Source organism: Mesocricetus auratus, unplaced genomic scaffold (assembly GCF_017639785.1).
Source record: "Mesocricetus auratus isolate SY011 unplaced genomic scaffold, BCM_Maur_2.0 Super-Scaffold_100003, whole genome shotgun sequence".
NCBI classification, from domain to species: Eukaryota; Metazoa; Chordata; class Mammalia; order Rodentia; family Cricetidae; genus Mesocricetus; species Mesocricetus auratus.
Genome location: NW_024429188.1, coordinates 52,100,705 through 52,123,182, shown reverse-complemented (window position 1 = coordinate 52,123,182; position 22,478 = coordinate 52,100,705). Strand labels below are relative to the sequence as shown.

Sequence of the window (22,478 nt, the reverse complement as noted above, 5' to 3'; positions counted from 1 at the left end):
TTGGAACTCCCTCTGTAGACCAGGCTGGCCTTGAATTCAGAGATCCATCTGCCTCTGCCTTCTGAGTGCTGGGATTAAAGGTGTTCGCCACCACTGCCCAGCTAGAAAGAAATTCTTGTAATACTGCTTACATTACCTTTCTCATCTTACATTTTGCTTATTTTTTTCTGTACAATATTTGTGTTAGTCATAGTTATTTTGCATCTTCAATCTGATAATTAAAAATTCTCCTTCATATCTGAGTTGGTCTTTAGACTGTGGTTTTGTTTGTTTTTGCCCTTGTAGCATGTAATGTTTTTGTTGTTGGAAGCTAGGCATGCTGTGTCTAGTAACAGAAACTGAGATAACTCTCAGGATTTTAGTGTGAGGTTTTTTTTTTGGGTAGTAATGGTGATCAAACCCAGCCTCGTCTGCCACATAGGTGCTATATCTTCAGTAAGAGAATTTATGTTAAACTGGATAGGATTAAGGCTGAGTTTGACATACATGGTAGGTAACAGGCTTAAATAGCATTTTTCCTTCTTCCTCTCCTGCTTGGAACCAAATCCAGGACCGTGCATATGCTAAGCAAACACTGTACTATATTCCAGACTTAAAGCTTTTTCTACTGCCTTTAAAAAATATTTCCCTCTTGTATTTGGTTTTCCTATTAATTCCTCCATAAGCAGTGTCTTGTCTTGGAGATATCTTAGTTTTAACTCATCATCATTATGCTAGAGTCTCCTTGATGTAATGGGTAGGGAGTTAGGGAGTCCTTCACAAGTAAATCTGATGTTTCTTTTGAAGTAGGGTCTCTCACTCTGTAGTTCAGGCTGGTCTTGCACTCCTGGCAATCCTTTTTTTGTGGCCTTGGAAGTGCTGGGACTGTAGTGTGAACTGAAATCTCTGCTTTTTAGTGCTGTTCCAAGTTTCTGGTTTATTTTATTTATTATTTAAAAAATGATGTGGCTGGGTGGTGGTGGTGCATATCTTTAATCCCAGCACTCCATTTGGGAGGCAGAGGTAGGTGGATCTCTGTGAATTCAAGGCCAACCTGATCTACAAAGCAGGTTCCAGGACAACCAGGACTGTTACACAGAGAAACCTTGTCTAGAAAAAAGAAACAAAAAAGATATGTATAGGTGTTTTGCCTGTGTGTATGTCTATGTACTGTGTGTGCCTATAGTTTAAAGAGGCCAGAAAGGGCCATTGGATCCCCTGGAACTGAAGTTACAGACTGTTGTGAGCTGACATGTAGATTCTGGGAACTAAATGAGCATCCTGTTGAAGAGTAGGTAGTGCTCTTAACTCTTGAGCAGTTTCTCCAGCCCAAGTTTCTGACTTTGACCTTCAAGACAATTTTTTGAGTTCATACTATATCTACTTAGGTAAAACAGGAAGGCAAGAAAGGTCTAGGGTTATTTTATTGCCTTTCCTCCTACAGGATAATTCTCTGGGCATATTTTGATATGGTTACTTTCTGCTGTTCTTGCTCAAGGATCATTTCTTTTAAAAAGAAAAGATTTATTATGTATATAGTGTTCCGTCTGCTTGCCGGAAGGGGGCACCAGATCTCATTACAGATGGTTGTGAGCCCCATGTGGGAATTGAACTCAGGACCTCTGGAAGAGCAACCTGTGCTGTTAACCTCTGAGCTATCTCTCTAGCCCAAGAATCCTTTTCAAATCTTTCCAATGAGATCTTTCTAAAAACCCCAGAGTGGTTCCTGGAAGTAAAAAGACTGAGGCCACAGTGGTTATATATTATTTCACATCTTTTCTTTGATTTATTTATGTGTTTTGCTGGAGCTGGAGTTACTGTTTTGAGCTACCACAAGAGTGCTGGGAATTGAACCCAGGTCTTTTGGAAGAACAGTCAGTGCTCTTAACCGCTGAGCTATCTATCTCTTCAGCTCTGCCACAGGGTTTTTAACTCTTGACTCAAGCTTCCAGCAGCTTGTCAGAGGCTGTTTAATAAGTATTCTGTTTCAGGTAAACAGTGGCTCTTCGTATTTGCTTATCTCTAGGATTTTTCCGGTGTGTGTGAGTGTTCGTTGCTTTGGCCTGGACCTGTGATCTGATGGGTCTAAGATAAGCTAATAATTCCCAGTTTGTCCAGTTTTTCCTCCTCACTCTAACTCCACTCAATTAGAATCTACTTCTCACAAAAGACGTAAGAACTGAATTCCGTTTCACAAGTATTTCAAGACAAGTAAGAGTGCCAAAAAAGCAATATTTTGCATAGAGCAGTAGATAATAATAGAGCAAAAAAGATTATTTTGCAGTGTTCTCAGCGATAAAGGTCATGCTTAATGTGTTATGTAAGGCCAAGTTCCAGCTCAAAATAAAGTCAGCTAGAGTATAGGAAGTGCCCATGTGGCAGCACATAACCAGTTCCATGGGATTGAGTGTCCCCTTATGGCCTCTTCCAGGACTTGGCACACACCTAGTGCAGACATAGATGCAGGCAAAACACCTATAGATTTTAATTCATTCTTTTTGTGATGCTGAGGATTGAACTTGGGGCTTCATGCATATGCTTTTTGGAGGAAATGAATTTTTTTATTGTTAGAACCTTGTCTTGTTACTGCTGTACTTATTGCATAGTGCAGTAGGCACAGTAGTTTTGGCATGTAAAATAAAGCTATAGACTTAGGTGACGTTATGTGTTTATATAAATATTAAAATCAAAGAGTCTGGAGAGCTGGCTCAGAAGTTAAGAGTACTTCCTGTTCTTGTAGGGGACCCGAGTTTGGTTCCCAGTATCCACATTGTGGCTTATAACAACCTAAAACTCTAGTTCCAGGGTATCCAGCACCTTCTGGCTTCTCTGGACATCAGGCATGCACACTTCAGACAAAACACTTGTATGTATATATGTGTATATGTGTGGATTGTGTGTATAATGGAAATACATAAAGAAAAAATTAAAATCTGAGAATTTAAAGAAGAAAAAACAAAAATCTAAAAAAATTGGAAACAAAGTAGGCATGGTAGTACCCAGTGATAGTCCTAAAGCTCAGATGGCAGGGATAGGGTTCTTGGTTTTCTTCACCTACATAGAGACCTGTCTCAGACAGTGATGACAGTAACACCACCACCATCACCACAAAAAACATAGACAAAAAAATCCTTAAGCAAAACCCATAGACACTTGGAAACAGCGTGCTGTATTAACTAGCGGTGTGTTTGTTTTACTGTGTCTTCCGTCCTTTTAAGTATTTAATTTTGAGTATTATCTATTAGAATAACTGCTTTTTCACTCTTTAGGAAAATAAGTTTCGTGGGGTTAAGGAAAATAAGTTTCGTGGGGTTAGTGGATTGAGCCCAGGACCTTGCCTATGTTAGGCAGGTACTCCCAATGCTGAGCTACACCCCTAGCCCTGTTGCTCATTATCTTTTATTAGTAACTGTTTTGGGTTTCCCTAAAGGATCCAGTATGGGGTTGGATTTGACTGGAGTTGCACATCCTGATTATATCTATCTATATATTAATAGTTATAAGTAGAAACTATAATTCTTATTGCATTTTGCAAGTAAGGATCTCTCTTGAGTTTTACTTTCCTGTAATAAGATACTTTTTTAGACTTGTATATATTTTTATGTATGAGTGATCTGTCTGCATACTTGAGGGGGACATCAGATCTCATAGATGGTTGTGAGCTATCATGTGGCTTCTGGGAATTGAACTCAGGAACTCTGGAAGAACAGTCAGCGCTCATAACCACTGAGCCATCTCACCAGCCCCTCATTCTTGTGGTTTTTAAATCTGGTCAGTATTTATAATATAGACATTGAAATTTGGCATGTTTGTGAAGAACATTCTTTCCAACTTTTACCCCCTCACCCCCAAGGTTTCTTTGTGTAGCCTTGGTTGTCCTAGAGCTCACTGTGTAGACCAGGCTGGTCTCGAACTCACAGAGATCCTCCCGCCTCTGCCTTTGCTTCTGAGTGCTGGGATGAAAGGTGTGCACTGTCACTACCATTGCCAACAGGCCAGCATTTACTCTTCTTTTTTCTTCGTGGTTTTTCGAGACAGGGTTTCCCTGTGTAATAATTCTGGCTGTCCTTGAATCTGCTTTGTAGAACAGGCTGGCCTTGGACTCACAGAGATCTGCTTGCCTCTGCCTCCCGAGTGCACTAGGATTAAAGGCCCATGCCACCATCTTCTGGCCAGCATTTAACAGCTGCTTTTCCAGTGGTTGGTATTCAGTGGCATACAGAAAATCTGCACGGACTTATTTAGTTGTAAAATCAAGGCATAGAAAAATCTACAGATAGGTGTATGTGTGACTGGAGAAATGGCTCAGTGGTTAAGAGCACTTATTCCCTGCTCTTCAGAGGGCACAGGTTCACTTCCCAGCAGCCATGTCACACTTGTAACTCCAGTTCCAGGGGATTTGGTGCCTCTTCTGACCTCCACAAGCCCCCGAATGCATACACATAAAATAAACAGTAATTGTGAAAATTACAGACAGGCTGGAGTGATGACTTGGTAGTTAGGAGCAATTGTTCCTCTTGCAGAGGACCCAGGTTGTAGTTCAGCACCCATGTGGTGGCTCACAACTATCCATAACTCCAGTTCCAGGGATCAGTGTCCCTCTTTTGACTTCCTTGGCATGGCATGTAATCTAAATAGTTACAAATTGACAGGCACTTGGACCTTATTTTCTAGACTTGCACAGTTAATACCCGATAGCCTTGAAAAGAATATTTTTATGATGATATTTGGTTAGGGACATGTCTTAGTTTTTTTTAACACATCTATGCTAATGAGTTTTTCATTTCATTGAAAGATTTCTTTGGGCTCATGGCTTCAGAGTTGTTAGTTTATTGGTATAGTGAGGGTGTAGGGCATCAAAGCAGCTCCAGAAACAAAGAAAAAATGCTTTTGCTCTGGGACACTCATTGTTTTAAAGATTACTTTTTATTATTTATTACCTCATGTATGTATGTATGTATGTAATCTAATCTAATCTATCTTGGAACAGGACTTCTCTGTGTAGCCCTGGCTGTCTTGGAGCTCACTTTGTAGGCAAGCTAGCTTTGAACTCCCAAGTGCTGGAATCAAAGACATATACCACCACTGCCTGGGGACACTGATTTTAAAATGTCCTTTTATTGTATTTAGGTCTTCAACATCTGGGATGGCCTGAGCACATTCTGAGTCATTGTTCACCCAGAAATGTGCTTTGCTAATCTTCTAGGCACTTCTCAATCCAGTAATAAAGTTGACAAGTAAGATCAACTGTTCCAAATCCAGTGAGTATTGACTTTTTAAATAAAGCAAGGCATGAATCTATTGGATTGGTGAAAAGTTGATTGTCAATTATTGTTTAAAGTGAGATTTTGGGGATGGGAAAATGAAATCACTGTTTTTATCTAGACATAATGATTTTGAAGCTAGAAACACATGTAAATGTGAGTAATTTCCTTTTTCTGAGGGTGGTGGTTTGAGACAGGTATTGTTTCAGGTTGGCCTCAGACTGGCAGAGCTTGAATCATATCACAACCTTGTGTTATTGTACTGGATTGACATATCTGCTTCCCTTTTCTGGTCTATATTCCTTGAGTGGATCATCATGAAAATTTTGGGGAAGTATGTTCAATATGCTTTTAGCTTTTATCTTAGTTTTAAAATTATACATGGAACTTTTCTTTCGAACAGGGTTTCCCTGTGTAGCTTTGGAGCCTGTCTTGGAACTAGCTCTTGTAGACCAGGTTGGTCTTGAACTCACAGAGATCCACCTGCCTCTGCCTCCTGAATGCTGGGATTAAAGGCGTGCCCCACCACCACCTGGCTTACATGGAACTTTTAAAAGAAAATTAGGTGAGTTAAAGAAGGCAATAAAACTTTTCCAGCAATAACAGGTAGAAGGAGAAATGCTACTTGTTATCTTTCCCAGGTTTTTCTGAGACAGGCTTTCCTCTGTGTAACAGCCCTGGCTGTCTGGAACTCACTATGTAGACCAGGCTGGTCTCAAACTCATAGAGATCTGCCTGTTTCTGGGACTAAAGGTGTGCGCCACTACCACCCAATTTTATTTTTTTTTACTTCTTCCTGTGTGGATATGGGTGTGCATGCCACAGTGCACATGTGTAGAGGTCAGAAGAAAACCAGTGTGGAGTTGGTTTTTTCCTTTTTCTTTTTGTAGCTTTCTCTATGTAGCTTTGGCTGTCCTGGAACTTGCTTGGTAGACCAGGCCCCAAATGCATAAGATCTGCGTTCCTTCCGAGTTCTAGTATTAAGAGTCCCATGTACCTCCACACTGGAACAATGTAATACTTCTTGATTCCTAATAAAAAGGAACGCAGTAAGAGATTGGAAAAGTTGCTTTCTGAACGTAAACCCCCAAAGAAAAGGGAGCAAATGCAGAAGTGAAGTCACATGGAACCTGGTTTGGGGGCCCATGCTTTTAATTCCAGCAATTGGGAGGCAGCGGCAGGTGAATGAATCTCTTGAGTTCGCGGTCAGTCTGGTCTATAGAACTAGTTCCAGGACAGTCAGGGCTATGCAGAGAAACTCCGCCTCCAAAGATCAAAACCAACTAAACAAGACACACAGCATGTTTTAAATAAATGGTAGTTAACCACACTGTCACATCTTCATGCTAATATACCATCACCACCATTTATGGGACTGGTTCATACTGCTTAAATGCCAGATTCATTTTTAGTCCTTGGTATAATGTGTCTGATAATTGCCCATGTTTATTTGAGATGGAAGCTGCTAGTACCTTCCTATGACACCTAACTACACACCAGGAAGGCCATGACACCATAAACCAAGGAATGGAGTTTTTCCAAAGTGGCAGTGGAAAGAGCATATTCGGCTGATTCCATATACGCGAACGTCTTTCCCTGCTATAAGAAGTCCAGGCAGAAGAAATGGAGATGAATAAATAGGGTTCTTGAAGGGGAAAAGGTTGACTTGCTGCATGCATTTAATGTTCAGGCCTTCTGTTGTCTCAGTCTTCTGATACACTCTGTGGCATCCATGGTGTTTGTTGTCTCTAAGTGACTGCATGGTGAAGCTGTTGCATTTGTAGGAGTTTTCATTTGGTAAACTAAGTCCAGGAATGATCTCATCTAAAGCCATTTTAATGGGGTGGTGGTGGCTCATGCCTTTAATCCAAGCACTGGAGAGACAGGGGCAGGGGCAGGTATAGGTATGTCTCTGTGAGTTTGAGGGCAACCTAGCGTTGCATGAGTTCTAATCAGTCTTAATAATAAAAACCTGGAGCCATATATCAGGGTAAATGTTGAAAGATGAGAGAGACAAAGGAGCCAGCCACAGTTAGCTTTTAACGTGCTAACTTTTCAGCGGAAAAGAGGGCCGAGCACCTGTCTCCTCCCACCTTATATTCCTCTCTCTGCCCAGCCGCATCACTTTTGTTTGTCTGTATAGACCTCCAGACCTTTATGGTTAACTAGTGGCTAGCTCCGCCCTTATTAGAGCGTAAACAAAATATCACCACAGCCTAGTCTACAGAGTTAGGTTCAGGATAACCAGGGCTACACAGTGAAACCCTGTCACAAACAAACACAAAAGTCATTTTATTTTAGCCAGTGCACTGGCAAGAGTAAAATACAAAGTTAAGTTAGTTTGAGGTTGACTAGGTTTGGGGGTACTCCCTTATGTTACTTTGTATCCTTCACGGACTCAAAACTCACTGTCCAGATTAGATTAGTCTGCTACTCAGATCCTGTCTCCCAAATGCTGGGATTGAAGGCATTTGATCCCTGGAAGTTGGAATGGTTGTGAGTTGCCTTACATGAATGCTAGGAAATGAATTTCAATCCTTGACAAGATCAGTAAGTGCCCCTAACCACCGAGTCATTTCTCCAGGCCTGATCCTGTTCCAATTTTTTATCAAGAGGCTTGGGCTTCTCTTCCATTAATGACTCTCTTGTTGGACCTATGACTCCTGACTACATTTGGGGGGGGGTGGTTCGAGACAGAGTTTCTCTGTAGTTTTGTAGTCTGTCCTGGAACTTTGTAGATCAGGCTGGCCTCGAACTCACTGAACTCCGCCTGCCTCTGCCTCCCAAGTGCTGGATTAAAGGTGTGCACCACCACAGCCTGGCTTCCCCATGATTTTTATTGTGCACATATGTGTCTGTGCATAAAGAGCGTAGATGCCCTCAGAGGACAGAAGATTTTGCCAGATCTGTTAGAACTCAAATACAAGCAGGTGTGAGCCATTTGCAGTGGGTGCTAGGAACTGAATTCTTGAGTCCTCTGCAAAATTAGGACAGGCACACACTATTAAGCCACTGGCCCACATCTTCAGCCCCAACTATATTCTTGGAAGCCAACTAGAGCAGACTGTGCTTCCTTCTCCTGGCTGGACATTTTGATGCAATGCTTGGTTACAAGCCTCATGAAGGTTGTCGTGTGGACATAGTATGAAATAGACCCGATCCAAATCTCTGAAGAATCATCGGAGCATCTAGTCTTAAAGCTACAGTCCTATCACTTTAATGTGTGTTTGCCTAATATATAGCAAGCAGAAGAAAGGCAGGTTTTTTTTCATGTAAACATTGATATTTTAAACATTATGTACAACATGTGATGAGGAGGTAAAATAAGAGTACCCATTTTAAGGAGGGGCTGGAGAGATGGCTCAGTGGTTAAGAGCACTGGCTGCTCTTCCAGAGGTCCTGAGTTTACTTACCAGCAACCACACCACGTGGTGGTTTACAATCTGATGCCCTCTTCTGGTCTGCAGGCATACATGCCAACAAATCACCTGGTTTTTGTCTTTGTTTTTGTTTTTCTTGAGACAGGGTTTCTCTATTGTTTTGGAGGCTGTCCTGGAACTTGCTCTGTAGACCAGGCTGGCCTCGAACTCACAGAGATCTGCCTGCCTCTGCTTCCCAAGTGCTGGGTTTTAAGACGTGTGCCACCAACGCCTGGCTGACAAAGCACATGTATACATTCAGAAAAAAAGGACCCTTTTAGCCATGTGCTGCTATTGTATGCCTTTTTTTTGAGACACAGTTTCATGTATGCCAGGCTGTTCTTCAACTCACCATGTAGTCAAGAATGATCTTGAACTTCTGGTCTTGTTTCTAGCTTCTGAGTATACCACCATATCTAGCTTTATGGTCTCAGTGTGGTGATAGGATTGACTTGTTAATGCTAGGCAAACAGTCTACCAAGTAAGCTATATCCTTAGCCTCTAAGATATTTTTTTATCATCATAAAAGGGATTCCCTATATCTTCCAATTCTCCTTTTCCCCATCGCCTAACAATTGGTAATTTACTTCTGTCTCTATAGACTTGCCCGTTTTGGATATATAAATAGAGAAATTCAATCTGATAGTGTGTTGTGTCTGCTTTAACATTGCCACTTGTAAGGGTCATGCTTGTTTAACATATATTAGTATTTCATTCTGTTTATTTGAGTATAATATTCCATGGATGATACCACATTTTATTTATCCATTTATGTGTTGATGTATATTTGGGTACTTTCTTTTTTCAGTTATGAGTCATGTTGCGATGAACAATTGCTTACAGCATTTTTATGGATTAGCATGTGGTTTCGTTTCTTTTGGGTGTATTTCTGGAAGTAAGGTTTCTGGTTCATTTTGTTACCCTGTGCTTAATTTTTTTCAGTACTGGGGAATAAACCCAGGGTCCTGTATATAACAGACCAGTTTTTTTTTCAGTGTCTGTACTATTTTACATTCCTTTTTGTTTTTTGAGGTGAGGTCTCATAGCCTAGGCTGACCTTGAACTCCTTATTCAACAGGGGGTGCCTTGAGCTCCTGATCTCCAGCCTACACCTCTCCAGTGCTGGGATACAAGTGTGTTCTACTTTGTCCAATTTGTGTGGTGCTCAGGATCCAAATCAGGGCCTAATATATGCTAGGCAAGCATTTTTACCAATTGAGCTATGTCTCCAGCCCTGTTTACAGGCCATGTATATGCAGTCTAATTTTCTGTAGCTTTGCCATAACTTTTTTGTTTTAAAAGTTATTTTGGCAATTTTATTGAGTATCAAATGGTCTGTTTGTTTTTTTGTTGTTGTTTGATTTATTTTTTTCAAGACAGGTTTTCTCTATGTAGCTGTCTGTTCTTGTACTCACAGAGATTTCTCCTGCCTCTGCCTCCTGAGTGCTGGGATTAAAGGCGTGCGCCACCACTGCCTGGCTTCAGCTAGTTTCTTATGTGGTTTTGTTTCGCATTGCCTTTTGTACATTTTCTTTGGAGAACTTTATGTTAAAGATATTTACCAGTTTTCAAATAAAAATTTTAAAGACTTATATATTGTGTCTGTTGAATGTATGCATGTGTGTGTCAGTACCCAAGGAAACCAATTTTAGGATGCCAGATTTTCCGGGGCTGGAGCTAGAGGCTGTCTGATATGGGTGCTCTTAACCAAGAGCTATCTCTTTAGTTTCTCAACCTATTTTTACACTTGCTTACTTGTTTATTTACTTATTTATTTGTGGTCACCATAGAGCACATGTGGAGGTTAGAGCCAACTTTTAGGATTCATCTGGGGATGGACCCCCATTTTGTATAATCCCTCCTACCTTTCTTCAGCAGGGTTCCCCAAGCTTAGCTCAATGCTTAGCTGCTGTTTGTCTCTGCATCTGCTCCCATCAGTTACTGGATGAAACCTCTCTGATGACAATTGGGCTAGGCACCAAACTATGAGTATAGAAGAACATATTATCTTCCCTCATTTGTGTTTGGTTCTATTCTAGGTCTCTGGGCCTCTGTGTCCTGGCACTTAAGGCAGTGTCTGGGGTGGGCTCACTTGTGGTATGGGTCTGAGGCTGAACCAGTCATTGGTTGACCACTCCTATAATTTCAGCACTGTCCTTACTATCCTTACACCTCCTCTGCCTGCTCTTCCAATAGGCAGGGCAGATTGTAGGTCAAAGGTTGAGTTCTAGCCTCAACTTTTTATTATTGTTTTCTTTTTTTTTTAATTGAGTCAGGGTCTCAGTATCCCAGGCTTGCCTCTCATACATGCTATACAGCTAAGGATGATTTTAAATTTCTCTAGCTCCAGAGGAATGGGATTATAGGTACTTGTCACCAGTCCTAGTTTATCTGTTGCTGGGGATCAAACCTAGGAATTTGTGTGCTAGTCAAGTATTCTACAAGCTGAGTATACCCGCTTCCCCCCAACTCTTTGTTTCCTGATTCTTTTAGTCTCCATTACATTTAATTTCTTTTTTTAACAAGGGTATTTATTTACTTACAGGTGTGTGTGTGTGCGTGCGTGCGTGTGTGTGTGTGTGTGTGTGCGCGTGTGTGCATGCACGCATCACATGCTTGCATAGTGCCTACAAAGCCAGGAGAGTATCAGATGTACTGAAACTGAAGTTACTGATAGTTATGATGTGAATGCTGGGAATTGAATCCAGAAGCTCTGCAAGAACAGCTAGTGCCCTTAAAGACTGAATTGTACCTCCAGCCCTCTTTTAGTGTGTGTGTGTGTGTGTGTGTGTGTGTGTGTGTGTGTGTGTGTGTGTGTGTACACATGAGTGTGGGATTTAGAGGCAGTTTTGCTGTCTAATATGGGTATTTAGAACTGATCTTTGGTCCTCTAAAAAAAGCAGTGTGAGCCATTTCTTCAGCCCCCCCTCAATTAATTTCTGCTTTTAGTCTTTCTATCTTTCTATTTTCTTGCTGGTATCCTTTGACAAAATTGTTTGGAAGTTTGAAGTCAGGATTTGTTTATTTTCTTTTTAAATTTTTTGATTTATTTTCTGTCTTGGCTTTTAAACTTATAAAATCTTCCTTTAAAAAGATTTGTGTATTGTGAATGTGTATTTATTTGTCTTTGGTGCTCATGCCCATGTGCACACAGAGGCCAGAAGACATTATTGATATTCTTTTCTATTCCTTTGAGGCAGGACTTCTCTGAACCTGGAGTTTGCATTTTTCTAGGCTAGACATTAACAAACCCCATAGATCTTTCTGTTTCTGGCTCCCTTGGGGCTGCAGTTGCTTGTTAACATGGGTGCTGGGATATGGACTCTGGTCCACATGACTGCACAAGTGGTTTTCATTGCTGAATCATCTCTCCAGCCTTAAAATATTCATTTTTTTTAAAAGAAAGGATTAAATGTTTAACTTCTGCATTTAAGCTTTGGACTCCTTATCAGTTTATTTTGTTTTGGTCATTTGTTTGCTTGTTTTTTCAAGGCAGTTTTTCTCTGTGTAGCTCTGGCTGTCCTGGAACTTGCTCTGCTGACCAGGCTGGCCTTGAACTCACAGGAATCTGCCTATCTGCCTCTGGAGTGCTGGGATTAAAGGTGTTTGCCACCATGTAAAGCAACCCTGTTCAGTCATTAAATAGGTTAACAGTTTATGCTGTAAATGATGATTCTGTTATTGGTTTCTTAAAAGTTTTCATTCTTTCAAGTCCTGCTCTATACTTTTTTTTTCATTTTAGCATCAGTGTATTATACAACTACTGTATGCCAAGGAGAAAATAGAATAATTAAAAACTAATGAGACTGTCAAGACAATAAGTAAATACACGATAAATAACTGATTTTCTTGTGTAAAGGAAGAAAAATGTTACATATTTTGCATGTTGGTGTGTTGAAGCTTTCTTTAAAAGGTGATCTACCAATATTTTGGTTTCAAAGGCCCTTAAAGATATAGCCCATGTCTAAGAAAGTAGTTATTTTATTGACATTAGTAATGGTAATAAGGTATATACAAGGGCCAGCTAGACATTGTGAATTAAAGGTGAATAAATGTTTATTTGGTTTTCACGACAGGATTTCTCAGTGTAGTTCTTTCTATCTTGGAACTTTTATCACCCCAGTTTTTCTTTTGAAACTCTTTGTGGTTATGTTTGTTTTTTCTTTTTTTCTTTTTTTCTTTTTTTTGGTTTTTCGAGACAGGGTTTCTCTGTATTGTTTTGGAGACTGTCCTGGAACTCACTCTGTAGACCAGGCTGGTGTCGAACTCACAGAGATCCGCCTGTCTCTGCCTCCCAAGTGCTGGGATTAAAGGCATGCGCCACCAACGCCCGGCTTGTTTTTTTTTTTTTAATTAGTTGATAGTTTTCTGTTTGTTATTTTTAGAAGTACTGGGAATTAAACTTGAGACCTTGTGCATGTAAGGTAAATATTTTTCATACCGATCTCCATTCCCAGTCCCTTGTGATAAATTATTTTTAAATGTAATTTATATTAAACATACCATATTCAGCACATCAAAAGATTTCAATATTTGGAAATGTTTAGTGAACAGTATCAGCATTTTCCTTAAGTAATATTTTTTTTAGCCTGTCTCTGGTCATATGGACAGTTGTGTCGTTTTTTTTTTGTTGTTGTTGTTGTTGTTGTTTGTTTGTTTTCAAGACTGTGCTGCTACCACCACCTGGCTGTTTTATATTTTTTATACCTTCAGCAAAATAAAATCCATTGCCTTAATTTTGACTTTGAGCATGTTTATTCTCCTAAGACTATAGGATAAGCTTCACAGTTTGTTAGAGATTTATGTTTATTGTAAGGACATTGGTAAATTTTTGTTTTGATAGTGAAAGCAAGTTGAATACATTGGTGCAGAAGCTACATGACTTCCTAGCACATTCATCAGAAGAATCTGAAGAAACGTGTTCTTCTCCACAACTTGTAATGAACCAAACCACAGGTAAGCCGAAAAAAGACGTTGCTGTATGTAGTCCCTTTTCATTTATTTTAAATATTTTCTTCTATCTTTATGTAAGTGTATGATGTGTGTGAGGTTGCATGAGTTTGTTTATGTGCTCCATATGTATGCAGGTGTCTTCAGAGGCCTGGATTCCTCTGTAATATAATTCTAGATTCCGTGCAACTGGAGTTATAGGTGGTTGTGAGCCACTTGATGAGGGTGCTGGGAACCGAATCTGAGTCCTCTGCAAGAACAGTGAGCATTATTAATTGCTGAGTCATTTCTCCAGTCTGTCATTTATTTTTGTATGGAGTAGCTTTTTGATTTGTAGAAAACTTGATTTGCAAGTTTATAGATGTCCTTATTGGGTGTGTTTGCTAGTATAGTATCTGCTGTAAGATTGTAATTTTGGAAGGGAAAAGTGTAAATTTGTAAACTGATGATGCTTGGAGTGAAACACTTAATTCTGTTTTGCATATAATGGAAGTTTCTGCCAGAGGAGGTGATGAATAGCTGAATATTAGGAGACATATGAGCAGTGTAGGTTTCAGGTAGTGGAGCTTTGTGTTAAGTGTGCTAGGCAAGTGCTCTACAACTGTATCCCTAACGAAGTATAGAAATACTTCATTTCAATGTTTACTTGTATATTAGAATTTAAATTGTTACGCTTAATAATATCACTCAATATAGTTTGGAATGGTGTATGGTGTCCACACCTAAAATCTCAGTACTCAGTAGGCAAGTAGGCTGTGACAGGAGGATGGCTCTGAGTTCAAGGTCAGCATGGATTACACTGTAGTTGGTTCTTTTAACTCTTCACTCTTTAATCTTTTGGTAGCTCACCACCCATGTCCCAAGTAAATAATCTATGGAGGCTTATTCTTACTTATAAATGCCCAGTCTTCTCTTGTCTTATTTTTAGCCAACTTTTCTCAAATTATCTATCTTTTGCCACTGAGCGTTTACCTTTTTATATACCTTTCTTTACTTACTCCATGGCTTGCTGTATGGATGGGTGGCTGGCCTTGAAGTCCTCCTCCTTATCCAGCTCCTTGATCCTCTCTTCCCAGATTTCTGCTTCTATTTATTCTTTCTGCCTGCCAGCCCCACCTATCCTTCTCCTGCCCAGCTATTTCCAGTTGTTTATTAGACCAATCTGGTGTTTTAGACAGGCAAAGTAACACAGCTTCACAGAATTAAACAAATGCAAAGATGTGTTGCATTCTTTCACATTGTATCATTAAACAAATATTCCGCAGCATAAATGGATGTAACATATCTGAAACTAATCTTCCATAACATTACACAGTAAGTTTCAGTCCAGCCTGGTTATAGTCAGACTCATTTTTTAAATAAAATAACAACAACAAAATTCTAAATTGATTTGGTGAATGTTTGTTTTTTCGAGACAGGGTTTCTCTGTATTGTTTTGGAGGTGTCCTAGAACTTGCTCCATAGATCAGGCTGGCCTCGAACTCACAGAGATTCTCCTGCCTCTGCCTCCTGAGTGCTGGGATTAAAGGCGTGCGCCACCAACGCCCGGTAAAACAAGTTGATATTTGTTCTCTTTACTCATTTTAAGACTGATGTAGAATATTGCTCTATATCCTTGGCTGTCTTTGAACTTGTGATCATCTTGCCTAAGCCTCTTGAATGCTGAGATTACCATACTAAACTCATTTAAAAATAGCCTATATCCAGTGCTGGGGGAATGGTTCAGCATTTGGGAGCACTGCTGCTCTTGAAAAGGACTCAGGTTCAATTCCCAGCACCCACATGGCAGCTCACTAATGCCTATACGTCTAGCTCCAGGGGTTCTGACACCCTCACACAGACATGGATGCAGGCAAAAATACCAATGCACATAAAATTAAGAAAATAACCTATATCTTATTATGATTAGTGGTTTAGGCTACTACATATAGCAAGCACAACACAAAATATATTCGTAGAAAATAATGTAAGATCATAGTAAAAACTCAACTAAATGTGCAGTTAGAGTTTCATAAGTCAGCGACTATGGCTTTTCTAAAAACAGAATATCAAGCCACAGATTCAAGAGGTTCTGGGGAGCTGGAGAGATGGCTCAGAGGTTAAGAGCGCTGACTGCTCTTCCAAAGGTCCTGAGTTCAATTCCCAGCAACCACATGGTGTCTCAAGAGGTTCTGATAGGAATCACAGAAACACAAGAAGACCTATACCAGGGACAGCCAGATTGCTGAATGAATAAAAGCTATTGCTGTAAAAGCCTGATAACCAAGTTTGATCCCTGGGACTCACATAAAGTTGGAGGGAGAGAACCAGTTCCACAGAGTTGCCCCTCTGGCCTTCATGTATATGTGTTCTGTGGCATATGTACCCACCCACAAACCCCATCCCCACCCACAAACACATTTTTCAAAAAGGAAAACTATAGCTGGTCCATATCAAAAATTTTTTTAACAAAACCTGGTTTTTCTTTGGATAGCCTTGGCTGTCCTGGAACTAGCTCTGTAGACTAAGGTAGGCTGGCCTCAAACTCACAGAGATCCATCTGCTTCTGCCTCCAGGAAAGGTGTATGCCCTCGATCCCTCTACTGCTTATATTTTTTTCTTGTTCTGCTTTCATACTTCTTTTTTTAATTTTTTTATTTAAGTGCTTATATGTTTTTATGAGATAGGGTTTCATTGTGTTAACTCTGGCTGGTTTGGTGCTTGCTATGTAGACTAGGCTGGCTCTGAACTCATATTTGTCTACCCTCTACCTCATTTGAGAGTTGAGACCATGGACCATCGGCTCACAACCAAACTGTTTTAAGAGCAAAAGAATCTAAGGATTCCATTGTCTTTCCAGAAGAAAAATGTTATTACTTCCAAAGGACTGTGGCTTATGTCAAGTTGATAACAAAATCTAACCAACCAGAAGAATATGTGTCTGTGAATTTTATCACAAAAGATTTCATTTGTGCCTTTATTGATAATATTAAGTTAGGTTATTTCGTTATATTGCTTTTATTGGTGCTTGGTTGATTACTATACATACAGTTAGGATTTATTCTTTTATAACCAAATGAGACCAGGAAGATTTTAAGATTATTCTTTATATCATCAAAATTTAACTAATGTGCATTCTATTCCAAATGATTGTTAGGTGGCTCAGACAGCCCATATTTGTCATTTCATAGCTCTGTAGGTCAAGATTCTGGTGAACTTTGCTTAGCATTCCTTGGGATATCACAAAGTCATGGTGTCAGTAACACATTTATTGAATACTCTGTCCCCAAATTCCTGTAAGGTTTTGGCAGAATTCAATTTGCTGTGATCATAAAGATGAGACTCCCTGTTTTTACTTCCTATTGGCCAGGACCTTGTCTCTACACTCCTTTCAGCTATCCGCATTTCCTTTCATGGAGCCCCTTCTTTTGGCAAGACTAGTACAGCACATGGTGTCTTTCTTATGCCTTGAATCTCTTACTCTTTTGTCTGTTGAATCTCTTGCTCTTTGGAACAGGTAGATTTTTAAAGACAGGTTCTTGCCATGTAACTCTAGCTGGCCTAGAACATGCTATGTAGACCAGACTGGCCTAGAACTTGGGGTATATGCTACCATGCTTACCTGGTATGAAATTTTCTGTTTCTAAGGTCTTACATGATTATATTAAGCTCTGCTTCTCACTTATTCCTCATAATCTCCCCTTTTTTGGTTTGTCGAGACAGGGTTTCTCTGTATTGTTTTGGAGGCTCTTCTGGAACTCACTCTGAAGACCTGACTGGCCTCGAACTCACAGAGATCTGCCTGTCTCTGCCTCCCGAGTGTTGGGATTAAAGGTGTGCACCACAAACACCTGGTTTATAATCTCCCATTTTAAGGTTAACTGTACCAACTTACAAACACAGTCGTGGCAGTGAAGCCATAATGACAGTTTCAGGGAACTGAGCTTGTGAAATCTTGTTGGCCATTCCTAGAAAGTCTGTGTATCACAAGGTCTGTTCGTTGCCTGATAATTTATTGCTATAATGTTAATTGCAATATTACTAAGGGGGGTTATGATTTACCCTTTATGCATTTATTAGTATATACTAATTCTCCATTTCCTAGGCATATTGTTATTATCATTTATTTAAAAATTTTATTGCATTTGTTTAGTTTTCATATGTGTATGTGCATGAGTGTGCATACACTTAGGTGGCAGAGCATTCCTGTTGAGGTCAGAGAACAATTTGCAGGAATCAGTTTTCTTCTACTATGCGGAACCTTAGAGACTGAGTTTAGATTGTCAGGCTTGGCAGTAAACGCCTTTACCCACTGAGCTATGTTACCACTCCTTGTTTTTTATTTTGATATTTGAATTGTACAAATATTATGCTGTCTGGTGCTTCCACTGACTGCTGTTGTCTTTTTAAATACTGATCATTTCTTGTATGCTTCCTTGTGTTTTTTTTTTTCCGAAACAGGGTTTGTCTGTAGTGTTTTGGAGGCTGTCCTGGAACTCGCTCTGTAGACCAGGCTGGCCTCGAACTTACAGAGATCCTCCTGCCTCTGCCTCCCAAGTGCAAGGATTAAAGGCGTGCGCCACCAATGCCCAGCTCTTGTATGCTTCCTTGTTTTTTGTTTCCACAAGATGTTCAAGGCTAACAACAAATATCAGTGTGCCTGATGTGCTCATTGCTACTAGGAAGGCCTTGCTTGCTTTTACAGTGAAAGGTAGTATATATGTGTTAAGTGTATATGAGTTGACATCAGCATTTGTAATTTGATACCACACTTTGCCACTTTGTATTTAGTGCTTTTTTTCCTAACAGAAAGAAATTGGGCTCCTATAGCCATCCATCCAGTTTTGTTTTAAGACAAAGTCTCTCTAGATAGTTCTTGCTCTCCAACAACTGTGTAGATTAGGCTGGCCTTGAATTAAGTGATCTTCCTGTCTCTACTGTTTTGTGTTATTTTGTTTGTTTTCTGACTAATGAAGCTTTGCTGGAGATCAGAAAGCAGAGCTAGTCTCCTGAAAAGTTAAAAACCAAACCCTTCCTCAACCCTAACTTAGGGAGTTTCTCTTTTGGCAAATTATATTTCATCAAATGAAGAGCATTTGTTAGTTTTAAAGTTAGTTTAAACCTCTTCTACTCAAGAGGTCTCTCTTGTTCAAATCTAATCTTTATCAATTTTGATGGTATACATAGTTTTCCTTTTCCTGTGGTCCTGGTTTCCACTCTGAGGTCAACATATCTTTAAAGTATACAGGCTGATTTAGTTCAGTAGGTTTTTCTACTATCCAATGTCTCTGCAGCTGTTGTTCCTTTCACATTAGCATTTAGAAAAATTCAAGGTTGATAAAGCATTATGTAATCAATTTCTGGGAGTCTTTATTACCCCTTTCTGTTTATTTAGCATATCCTTTAGAGTTAGATTTTTCTATAACTGATTGCCCTGTAATATGCTTTATGTTGTAATATGCAAAAAACTTTAATTTTACTAAAGACCTATGAACCACTAGTTAGCCATAGAAGCGAGGCAGTGGTAACCCACACTTTTAATTCCAGTACTGGTTGGGGGTATGGAGACAGGATCTCAGCCTTTTGGATGGAGGAAGGAGACAGATAGGAAGCAACTGTCCGCTGCTCCAGGTTCTCTGATCTTCCAGGTTTTTAACCCCATATTCGACTCCTGGTTTTTATTGATTAAAATTAATTAAATTATCGATTCACTCTACCTACTGAGTTCTGGGATTAAAGGTATGTACCACCCCTCTAGATTTTTATTGAGACAAGTTCTCCCATGTTCTATGCTGGTTTTGAACTGGTAAGCAGTTTTCTGTTTCAGTTTCCTAAATGCTGGGATAATTATAGGCATGGACTATCATGCTCAACTCTGTTTTTATTTTATGTATGAGTGTTCTATCTGCATATATGACTTTATATCAGAAGAGGGCACCAGCTCTCATTATGAAGGGTTGTGAGCCACCATGTGGTTTCTGGAATTGAACTCAGGACTTCTAGAGGAACAGCCAGTGCTCTTAACCTGTGAGCCATCTTTCCAGACCCCTCAACTCTTTATTCACTTAATTGATGTATTTTGGAGACAGGGAGGTTCTCCACTTACAGACATGAACTACAGTACTCAGCTAATTCATTATTTTTAGAATGAAGTTTATTGCCAGAGTCCCGTGATCATTAATTGCTTGAGTTGGGTACATTAAGAGTCTACTTCTCCTAGTGGCAGAGTATGGCTTTAGTTGAACTAATACTGTTCACAAATATTTAATATTATATGCACTGTGGGCAGCACAAATAAGGAGTGAGATAAGTAGTGGCGCTAGTGGACGGAGGGTCAAAGCCTAGGAAATGACACTGGCCAAATTCCCCATTTGTTAAAGCCTCTTTGCCTCACGAAAGGCTTCAGTTACCTTTTGTGGCTGTTAAGACTTGAATAAAAACTGGTTGTCTAATTGGATGCTATGTCAAGGAAAACCTTGAAGACTATAAGTAGTTAAAAAGTGAACTGGGAGACTCATCTTGGTTAGAGTTACCAATTGGGAGCTCAGATTTTTGCAGAAAATAAAACCCACCAGCAGAAAAAAAAGACTTACCCACATCCTCTTCTGACTGAATCACCTAAGTGTATCCTGGGTTGTAGGTAATCGGACTGTGAAAGGACAGAACAAAACTCTGCTGTCTTCTTTGTATAGGGTTAGGTTTTGATTTCAGGTGAGTTAACTGTTTTCAGCCAAACAGTTAGCAACTCTTTTCAGGTACATAACAGAAGTGTCTTGACTATTTCACAGTGTGTAGTATCCAGTTTAAGATACTAGATAGACCAAAGAGGAAATGTCACTCATTCATGAAAGAAAAGGGGATCACTAGAAACTTACATGTTGAAATGAGTAGACAAGTATTGGAACCATGTTCAAATATCAAAAGTCAGGTGTACTTACAAAGAATGGACAGATAAGGAAGTCCATTAAGAGAAAAACTGAAGAATTTAATATATGAACACTAAAATACCATTTGACAGGACACTAGAGATAATGTTGGTGAATCTGATGGTAGATTAATAGTAATTGTTCACTCTGTAATAAATATTAAAAACTATATGGAACAACTTGGCCATCATATTTTTCCTCAAGAGACAACTATAAAACTGGACAGTTTTCATGGAAAGAATATGAATGTTAGGTTGGCAGTATAGCTTAGGGGTAGAGTGCTTGCCCCAGCTTCAAGTCCTCATCTGGGAGGGTGAGTGTGGCAGTGCCAGAAGATAGCCAATCAGGAGTGGTGAGTGATGAAGACAAAAGCTCTTGGGAGGCAGGAGGTTTTTGTTTGTATATATATATTTGAGAATGTGTCTCTTATAGCCCAGTCTTGAACTTTCTGTGTAGTGGAGGATGTCCATGGACCCGTCTCCATTTTCCATGTGTTGAAATTACAGATGTGTGTGACTGTGCCTGACTGAGGAAAGAAGATGACTGCACAGGGAGTCTCTAGAAAAAAACAAAACAAAGAATATGAAGTTTTAATTAATAAGACAGCTGCAGACATTCTTAGCCTCATGCTTTTCAATTATCAGAATACTAACATAAATATTTTTGTTATATTTTCCCTAAATATATCAGGGCTTAATTTTTCTTAACTAGGTTTGATTTTTTCTTTTAGTGTGAATGTTTTATGTGCACCTATATATGTGTACCACTTGCATGCCATGCCTGGTGCCCATGCAAGTCAGAAGAAGAGAGTATCAGATCTCCTGGAACTGGAGATACAGAATGTCGTGAAGCTACCATGTGGGTGCTGGGAATCAAACTCAGGTCCTCTTGAAAAGTAACAAATGTGTTTAAGAGCTGAGCCATTCCCGTGCCCCCAGATGGTAAGGTGGGGGCATTTGGCTGTGTTGTACAGGCTAGTGTTTGAACCTCCAGTTTTAGTCTCCCAAGCATGACAATCTCTGCTTAGTTTACATATGACAATCTTGTCTTGAAGTGTTTAGGAACTCATTTGACATATTCTGTGTTGAATTTTTGTATCCTGTGAGCTTGTTGAAATTAGTTATTAGTTCTAGTAATTCTTTTCCTATATTATCGATCCTTTGGGACATTTTACTTAAGACTGTTTTATGCAGACCAGGCTGACCTTGAACTAAACAGAGATCCCCCTTTGTCTCTTAAATGCTGTTACTAAGGGCTTGTGTTAACACGCCATTCCCTTGTCTCTACCTTTACAGACATATGCTATCATGCCTGGTTTATTGGGTACTGTGGAAGGAACCCAGGGCTATGTTCCTGCTAGTCAAATACTCTGCATTACCTACCCATTGAGTCATATCTCCAGCCCTGTAGTTTGTCCTCTTATATGCAGTTTTCTTGTATTTTGTTGAATTTACATCACTACTCATAAGTAATAATAATAATCTGTAGTTTCCTCTTTTGTGATATCTTATTTTGATTTAATATCAGGGTAATAATGGCCTCATAAAATGAGTTGAGAAGTATCCTCTTCTATGATGAGAGGAATTTGTATAGCATCAACATAATTTTATGCATGTTTGTTAAAATTACTACTTAAAACATCTGGACTTCTGTTATTTGTGGGTTATTTTGATATATAATATTATTATAAACAATCTTATTTTGCATATCAATCCAGTTCCCTCTCCCTCCCATCCTCCCATGCTGCTCCCTGACCCCCCCAATCCACCCCCATCCACTCTTCAGAGAGGGTGAGGCCTTCCATGGGGGATCTTCAAAGTCTGTCACATCATTTGGGGCAGGACCTGGGCCCTCCCCTATGCATCTAGACTGAGAGAGTATCCCTCCATAGGGAATGGGGTCCCAAAGTCCATTTGCTTACTAGGGATACATTCTTGTTCCACTGCCAAAGGCCCCCTAAA

General features: G+C 39.7%; 1 protein-coding gene across 12 annotated transcripts in view; it reads left to right on the top strand.

The window, feature by feature from the left end:
* Nucleotides 1–22,478, top strand: part of Atrx (ATRX chromatin remodeler) — a 134,637-nt gene that overhangs the window by 20,077 nt on the left and 92,082 nt on the right. For 7 of the 12 annotated variants that reach the window (XM_040744310.1, XM_040744306.1, XM_040744304.1 and 4 more), the window contains exon 2: nt 13,506–13,618. The exons of 2 other annotated variants lie outside the window; for them this stretch is intronic. In XM_040744310.1, coding sequence (XP_040600244.1) covers nt 13,506–13,618 — 113 coding nt within the window. Of the gene's footprint in view, nt 1–5,109; nt 5,241–13,505; nt 13,619–22,478 lie in introns of all 12 variants that reach the window. 3 more of the 12 variants (XM_040744309.1, XM_040744307.1, XM_040744311.1) reach the window with 2 other exon arrangements.